The sequence below is a fragment of the Xenopus tropicalis genome, chromosome 1 (genome assembly GCF_000004195.4).
Source record: "Xenopus tropicalis strain Nigerian chromosome 1, UCB_Xtro_10.0, whole genome shotgun sequence".
Classification (NCBI taxonomy): Eukaryota; Metazoa; Chordata; class Amphibia; order Anura; family Pipidae; genus Xenopus; species Xenopus tropicalis.
Genome location: NC_030677.2, coordinates 129,225,320 through 129,233,571, shown reverse-complemented (window position 1 = coordinate 129,233,571; position 8,252 = coordinate 129,225,320). Strand labels below are relative to the sequence as shown.

The 8,252-nt window shown below is 40.1% G+C and overlaps 1 protein-coding gene across 1 annotated transcript; it reads right to left on the bottom strand.

Annotated features, from left to right (window-relative positions):
• Window positions 1–5,245: 5,245 nt before the first annotated feature.
• Window positions 5,246–6,951, bottom strand: LOC100487784 (acrosin). Its single transcript, XM_031895105.1, has 3 exons — window positions 6,689–6,951; window positions 6,447–6,592; window positions 5,246–6,161 (listed from the first exon to the last, which is right to left on the bottom strand). Exons 1-3 carry the CDS (start codon window positions 6,936–6,938, stop codon window positions 5,619–5,621), a joined length of 939 nt encoding a protein of 312 aa, XP_031750965.1. The 5' UTR covers window positions 6,939–6,951; the 3' UTR covers window positions 5,246–5,618.
• Window positions 6,952–8,252: the final 1,301 nt, after the last annotated feature.

Below are 8,252 nucleotides of genomic sequence, written 5' to 3'. Positions count from 1 at the left end.
ATGCTAGCCTTAACCAAGAACATTTTGTGTAGACTCATTGCAAGTTCTGTTTAGTTCTTGTGAAGTGCAGGCTCTGCCTTTTCATGATGGCCATTCAAATGGCTCCCACTTCTTCCACCTCTACCTCTAGCAGGCACAGATTTGTGGCGAGGCCACAAAGGCCTGGGCCTAGGACGGACTGAAATTTTGCGTGAGTTTAAATGAACGCGCAAATGCGCATGCACATGGGGCGTCACAAATGCGAATGTGCATGCACACAGGAGGGGGCGGGGGGGGCGCGAATAGGGGTGACAAATCCAGTGCTGACCTCTAGGCTCGTCACCTTCACTGCTTATACAAACCAGGCAAAGTGGAGGGGTCGGAGACAGGACTATGATATTAGGTGCGGGTTTCGTGGTGGTAAAACCCGGACTAGTAACAACAGGTATTCCGGAACAAGACAGCCCAAAGAAAAACCTAGCTCAAAAACATGGCAACCCTATCTGCCTTGTCTTTTTTCTTCCCCCAGGTCCAAAATACAGTCATTTATAATACCCATGGCTGGATTCAGGTCTTTCAAAGTGTTTACAGAATAGAGATACTATTTACATTGTGGGTCTCAACATATCAGCACCATTCATTGGCTGACGTAACTGTTAGACCCCCAGTCTTGAAAGAGCTGATGCGAAATGTGTGCCAGCTGAGTAACCAGGGATAGTTCCTTTTCTAAAATGCCATATAGAATGTTGAATATAGAATGTATACTACAATTATAACTGCTGTTGTCCGTGGGGTGGTGCTGCGAGTCAGCTTACTGGGGGCCAAATTTGTGAGACCATGAACTGGCTACCATTAAATGTGATTTTGCAAGTGATTCAACTTGCGGGGTGCTGCCTCCTAGGGCAAGATCCTTGTCATGCTTCATGGTTGTAGTACCCCTGCTTATTTCTTACCACCTGCACATAGAATTATACATTGGCCACATAACACACTGGGGCTGTCAACTTCTCATGAGTTACACAGTTTTGAACCCCCTCCACTGGGTCTTCTGTCGCTATATGCATTTCCTTGGCTTTTACAATTTCCTCATTTTAGTTGGAAGTGCACATGCACAGTGAGCATGCAGGAACATTAAAGGGCCTTCACAAAGTTTCAGTGGCAGAAAAAGAGCCTGTGAACATGTGCAATGATGTCAGAGACTCTCCCGCCCATAATTTCGGCTACATGTTTTGTGCGTCGCTAAGCTGCTACTGATATGCCACAGCAAGCATAAGCACAAGCATAATATTAAAGGCTATTGTGATATAGGTACTATAATCTACAAGTAGTATAGATATTGGTATAAATATGTATGCAAGTGTACAAATAGGTTGGTATGAATGTGTGTATATATGTGCACCGGGTTTTGTATGGGGGGTTTAACTTTGGAGTTTGGTCTTTTTTCAGCCAAACTTAACTATGTAGCTATGTAACAGTTCTTAGTTGGTGTTTATGGACACACCAGTGTCTTTAAACCTGAAATATTTCAATAATGTAATACTGTATCTAATCTAATACAACAATAAACTAATATTTTTGTGCTCTGCCCCCTACTGTTTCTTGGCCTCACACCCCACCTGGAGTCATCCCCTGGCACCAGCATCTGTAATGGTGTGTATCATTGGAAGGTTAAGCTGTGGCTGGTGGAAGTGTGTGAGCTGTATTAGAAGAACCCACACTGTTTTATTTTTTAATACGTTTGCTAGAAGTGTATTTTGTATTTCTAAGTTGTTTAAGTCTAGTAGTTTATTGCTTAGTGAGTGTCAAAAGGACAATAGAAAACTTCACAAGTGCTGCAAAAAGTTCTTGTTCTTTATTTTAGGTAAACTGCCCCCTCTTGAGGTAATATTTATTATTGCACTGAACAGTTCGTGAAAATTAAAAAATTGTAAATATAATAAAGTTACAGGTAACGTTAGTGAATAAGGCACTATGGAAGCTCCTTTTTATGTATAAATGTAAATATGTAGGAAAGCATATTCTATGAGCACAATAGAGAGAGCATATAAACTCATAACAAATAGCATAACTCCTGACATTTGAAAACTGAAAGACACATAACGAACTGCAGTGCATAGCGTGGAGGTAAAACTTTTGGCCACATTCACTTTTCACACACACACACACACACACTTCCAAATACCACCTCATTTAATAAAAACAAGATTTTTGGTAGTCACAATAGCAAGATGTCAAGAAAGTGTTTTACTACTGTAAGGACCTATAGGGTTAACAATCCCTATAGATTTAAATCACTTTCTTATGTCACTGTTACTGGGCAGATGCTTGTGTATCTATTAGCATGTTGTGTATCATTGGCCCATAAGGCTTATGACCACTTCCTGTCACACTTTAATATAGTACTGAGCAGGTAGGTGGATCTTTCTCTTTGGCCTGCATCTGTTGAACCAGGTGAATGTTCCACTGAGTCTGGGATCATCAAGGCCCAGAAGTGTTCTGCCTTAAAGTGATCACTACCTCTAGTGCAGTCAGGGAGCAGGAATAGGAAGAGCAGGTTAGTTCTTGTAATAGCACTTTCTAGGGAAGTGAGATAGTTGGCTTTAGTTAGTAAGCGCAGCTTTCTGGCTCTAACTAGCTGGATTTGTCTCTATTACAGCCAAAAAGGGGTTACACCACTTTACTAATCTGTTACCAATTTGGTCTGGGGAGACAAAGCAGGCATTGCAGTAAGCACTTCATTTATACACTGTAACCCTTTCTTGGCTGTAACCAAGCCAACAGCACGGCTAGATAGGTCTAGAGCATGGGGTACACGCGACTCAATCCTTCAGGATGGGCCTTCGCTATGTGGAAGTAACCAAACGGAGCTATGGTGTAGTGCAACTACAACCCACTGTAGCTGTGTGCAGTGCAAAATAACAAATGGGCGCCAGAAGGTTCTTGAAGTTGAACAGTAGAACTGGTTTATTGTCAGAGACAATCAATTTGCAGGGTTATGCAATATACTCACACACGTCAGCATAGCATTTCTCTGAGGACAGCACAGAGAGGGTGCACACCCGCTCCTCCAAACTCCTCTTGAGCCTGGGCAGGATCAGTGCCACCGGTTCAGTTGCCCACTCTCTGGAACAGTCAGCTTGGATATCACACTCCTCAGGTTGAACACCTCTAGCCCTCAGGCCCCACGGCAACTCTGGCCTCTGAGCCAAAATTCTCTTGCTTCCTTCCCTCTCTATCTCACTCTCCTAGAAAGTGCTCCACAAAACTTGCTATCTAACTGGTAGTTCACAGGGTCCCTGTCCCTGACTTCACCAGAGTGGATGACAACACTCTGGGGCACATGGCTTTACTGGGGCCTAGTTCTTACCTCCAGGCTCAGTGCTCCTTCCCCTGTGAGCAAAGGCAGCCAAAGAGGCAGACCCTAACCCCCCCCCCCCTGCTAAGCACTATATCAGAGTGCCAAGGGAGTGGTCTCCCTGTTAACCAATGAACACACACATTAAAACTCAAAACTGTTACATGGGTCTTTGCCCAGTAACAGCACAAAACAAGGACGCTGTAGGGTTTAAAGCCATAGAGACTAGATAACCCTATGGATCCCTAGAGCGCCAAAAGTTAAATAAAGATTTTATTCTTCTATAAAAAAAAAAAAAGACCCAAGAGTAGCTGCTTCTTAGTTTTGTGAGGTGATTTTGAACAAAGAATAGCAACAGAAAGGGAAAGAAAGAGCAAGCACAGAAGGGAATAGATAATTAAAGATCCAAATCAGTTTATAAACACAAAAACTGCAGTAAGAAAGGAGAGAGAAAGAGATGGGATTCTGTGAAATAATTAGAACGCATATGCCACAAATGGGACTAGGAAAGTGAAACAAAACAATTGTTGTACAAGTTATACACAAGCTACTGACTGTTTATAATTATTCTTACTACAGTAGTTTCCAGGTTCTAAGCCACTTGCTAGTTAAATCTTATACTTACAGCAAAAACATTGGAATTTATATGACAGCACTGTCAGCAGTAAACAAAAGGCAAATTATTTCCAAAATGTAAGCTTGGGAACACTCTGTAGGAGTAGAACTTTTAACTACCCTAGAAATAAACTGTATAGTAGCTGCCATCAATCTGGGAAAATTTGACAAGACACTGTATAACCAGTCACAGTGACTGCATACTGTAAATGTGTGTTTAGAAACCCTGTGTGTTTAGAAATACTTGGAATATGTTCTCTATTGTGTTCACTACCTTACACATAAAGTGGCAAAATAAGTCTTCTAGTATATTTTACTGAATAAATCAATAAAGTTAATTTGCAACAACCTTTAGAAAAAGCAACAGGTCTGGCTAAGGCTTAAAGGGGTTGTTCACCTTTAAACTTGTAGTATGATGTAGACAGTGAAATTCTAAGACAGTTTGCAGCTGCAGTTTTTGTTCAGCAGTTCTCCAGTTTGTAATTTTGGCCGATATCTGGTTGTTAGGATCTTAATAAGAGAATGGAATAATTGTAGAGGCACTAAATAGGTAGATAAGTAATAAAAAGTAACCAAAGAGAAGGAAAGGTAAAAACTAAGTAAGTTTTATCTGAAAGGTCTATATAAATACAGTCATAAGCAGAAACACTGCACTGAGACCTCTATCAAAAGAAACACAGGATTTATTCTCTATTTTGTAAACATGTTCTTCGGTATCAGACTTCTTCTCTTTTAGGGCTCCTTCAGGTTTGGGGCTTGAGTCTGCCCAGTTCTCTCTCCCACTCCCTCTCCCTTCTCCTGCTCCCCCCTCCCATAAGAATGCATAAGAACTCACTGCCCCATCCCTTAAGATCTGAGCTTCCAATGGCTATAACTGTAGCAGAAAGCTACCAAGACCAAGCTAAAATGGCAGCTGCTATCGGAGGGGCTTCTAGGGCAGCTTTCTGCTGAATAAATATAGCGTTCTAGCTGGCACTAATGTGGCAAATCTATTGGCAGTAAAATGCCAAAATGACTTTCCCTTTCCTTTAACTTTAAGGCGAACCACCCCTTTAACTCATGACTGACCCTTTGGGCCACAACATATGTGCCTTTGGATTGTGTTTGAGTAGAGATCATGATATGAGCCAGAGGGACAGACTTTAGTACCTAAAATGGTTGCTTCTTTAAGGGTTTATCGAAATGCACATATCGAAATATTACACATACCCTTAGAAAACCTACAATACACAGTAGATCAAAACTTTATTTTAACAACAAAGGAAAAAAGAGATAAATCAAGTTAAAGGAAAATTATACAGTCTTCTGCTGATCCTCAGATCAGCATGTGGGTCAAATGGATACCATGGGAGCGGCCATTCACAGCATGGCCAAATTTATAATCCATTTGCTTGCCCAACAGCCTGAATGACTGGAACTGCATAAAGTGAAGAGGAGCTGCGGACCCTCCGACCGGATCATCCCTCCAACATACACATACCAAAAATTATATATAGTATGATTTTATTGAAATGTGTATGCCCGTAACTCCTCTTCACTTTCTTATCTGTCAATGCGCAATACACTGGCCAACACAGAGCATCGGCAGATGACGTTTTCAAAATCCGATCGGATTATCCCTCTTACATACACATACTAAAAATAAAATAGTTTTCTTCTTTAAGTCTGATTAGTTGTTATCCTGTACTGTGTCCATAAGGGAGCCAGAAACCAAGACCGTTGTTATCCATTTATATATCTGTGTCAGTCTATGCCATAAAGACTGGAGAAGGTTTTTTTGATCCAGTTTTGGTGGATCCTGGATATGCTGAACTGATTTTGTATCGGTAGTAATTTGGTTATTTGGCACTGGCTTTGTTAGAGGTCTATTTTCACTCCTAGGTAATGGAGTAGCTGTGTTGGTCTTAAATGCATCAACCAGATATAGTTTTAATTTGTTTTTTGTATTATGTTGGTTCGCTGTATTTACTTTCATATTTAAGCTTTTGGTTTCAAGATCATTTTGAAAAAAGATCTTTTTGAGAACAGACCTTTTTGATCTTTTTTTGACCTCTTTGTACAATTTAGTGTTGATCCATTCAGTAAAGTACTGGATACTGCTGTAAATCCCAGGACGTTGCTGTCGGGCGCAGCCTGACCCCCAGCTTGTCACTCCAACCACAGCAAAGTCATTAGACTTTGTCCTGCACATAAGTGGTCCTCCACTGTCACCCTGAAAACAAGAACAGCATCCTCTGTTTAATGCTATTTCATTTTTAATATGGACATACAGAAAAAAAATATTATATATTAAATATTATTATATATATAATAATATTATTATTATCACAAGTATTATGTCACCATAATACATGCCTCCAATGTTGCTAAAGGGGTCTACTTACAAATAGTGCTATATAATAGGATTATAGACCAGTAGAATGCAACTGGGGTAATGTACTTATCACTTGGAGAAAGTCAATAAACCAGAATATATTAAGAAGTAGATCTTTCTTACCTGGCAGCTGTCAATCTTCCCTTCCTTATGTCCAGCACACAGGTTGTACTCTTCTATCTTGCCATTGTACCAATCTTTGCTGTTGCAAAGTGTATTAGGGATAAGTGTCACACTGGCTTCTTGAAGGATGTCAGCTGATTCTTTAGCTAAATGCAACAAATACATTAAATAAATGGTTAAAAAAATCTCTTTGAGAAAAAAGTAATATGTATTATAACAAACTCTTTTGAACAGAGACTTACATTTTTCACTGAGAACACCCCATCCTGCTACTTGGCATTTAGTCATGTGCTCTACCTTAATTGATTTAGAAGGAAAACAGGCTGGCTGGATATAGTTATTAAATGTAATGGGCTCATCCAGACGAACAAGAGCCATGTCATATATTTGTTTCCCTTCTCCTGAGTACTCTTCATGAACTATCAGCTTCTTAATTTTTCGAGTCTGGGTGTCTGGACCCAATTCAGAAAGCTTATGGGCTCCAAATACCATTCTCAGACCATGAAGTTTTCTGTAATAAGAAGACAATTGTAAGTTAGATAACTAAGTATCAGGGTCGGGACTGGGGAGTGCAGGGCCCACCGGGGCTCCCGCCCCAGGGGCCCGCAGGTGCCCCAGCCAGCCGTGTCCCCTACATATTTCCATACTTTATTTTTGACTATAACTAAACTTAATAAGTCTTACTTGTTGAAATGGCTAAAGCAGTGAGCTGCTGTCACCACCCACTGGCTGTTCAAGATGGTGCCGCCGCAGAAATGTGCATAGTTGCTCTCTTTCTTGTACTGGATACTTACAATCCATGGCCAGGCTCCTGGCTGGGCATTTATACCTCCAATGATACGAGAGCCACGTTGAACGTTTTCTATTAGAGGCCTTTTTCCGCAATCTGCAGTAACACAAAAAAAATTATATGGGATCTGGGGTTTTCAAAATAACTGTTTAATACCATATTTAATAAAAAGGCCATTTAAATTGTTTTGACAAAGTACTGCCCTATTGTTAAAGAGTAAAACAAATTTGTTTCTTTAAACACTAAGGGCAATGACACACAGTGCTCTTTGTTGCCTGCGTTTTGTTGCAGCTACAAAACATCAGAAAATACCCTGCCATAGACAATACTAAGCATTGTCTCTGCTAAAATACTCAAATTACGTATTCGCTCAAAAATGCACGTTGGAGACAGGTACAGGACCTGTTATCCAGAAATAATTTTTTTTAGTAGACTTAAGGTAGGAGATCCAAATTACGGAAAGATTCCTTATCGGGAAAACCCCAGGTCCCGAGCATTCTGAATAATGGGTCCCATACCTGTACTATTTTATTATTACAGAGGAATAGGATATCATTTTATAAAATCTGAATAATTTAATTAAAATGGAGTCAATGAGAGATGGTCTTCCCATAATTTGGAGCTTTCTGGATAGTGGGTTTCTGGATAAGGAATCCCATCATCCTTCAAATTCAACATTGCTTTACAGAGATTTACAGGGACTTCAGTCCCTCCCACAGCGAAGCTTACAATCAAATGTAATAGGGCAAATTCTCACAGAAGTACTTCTGTGTACAGTGCAGACTCCAGTGCATTTATAAATCCATTTAACAAATGATTACATGTTTCTGTGAAGCCTAGTATAAAATTGTAAAACAGCTAATAAATAATAGTATAAAAAGCTAAAATCCCACCCTCCAGAATCAGTTAATCATTGCTGTATTTTACACAGCTTTTTGTGCCATGAATGTGTCCCACTGGATTTAGTGACTGCTATTATATCATATACTTAAGTGTGTTTATTATGCAACAAAACT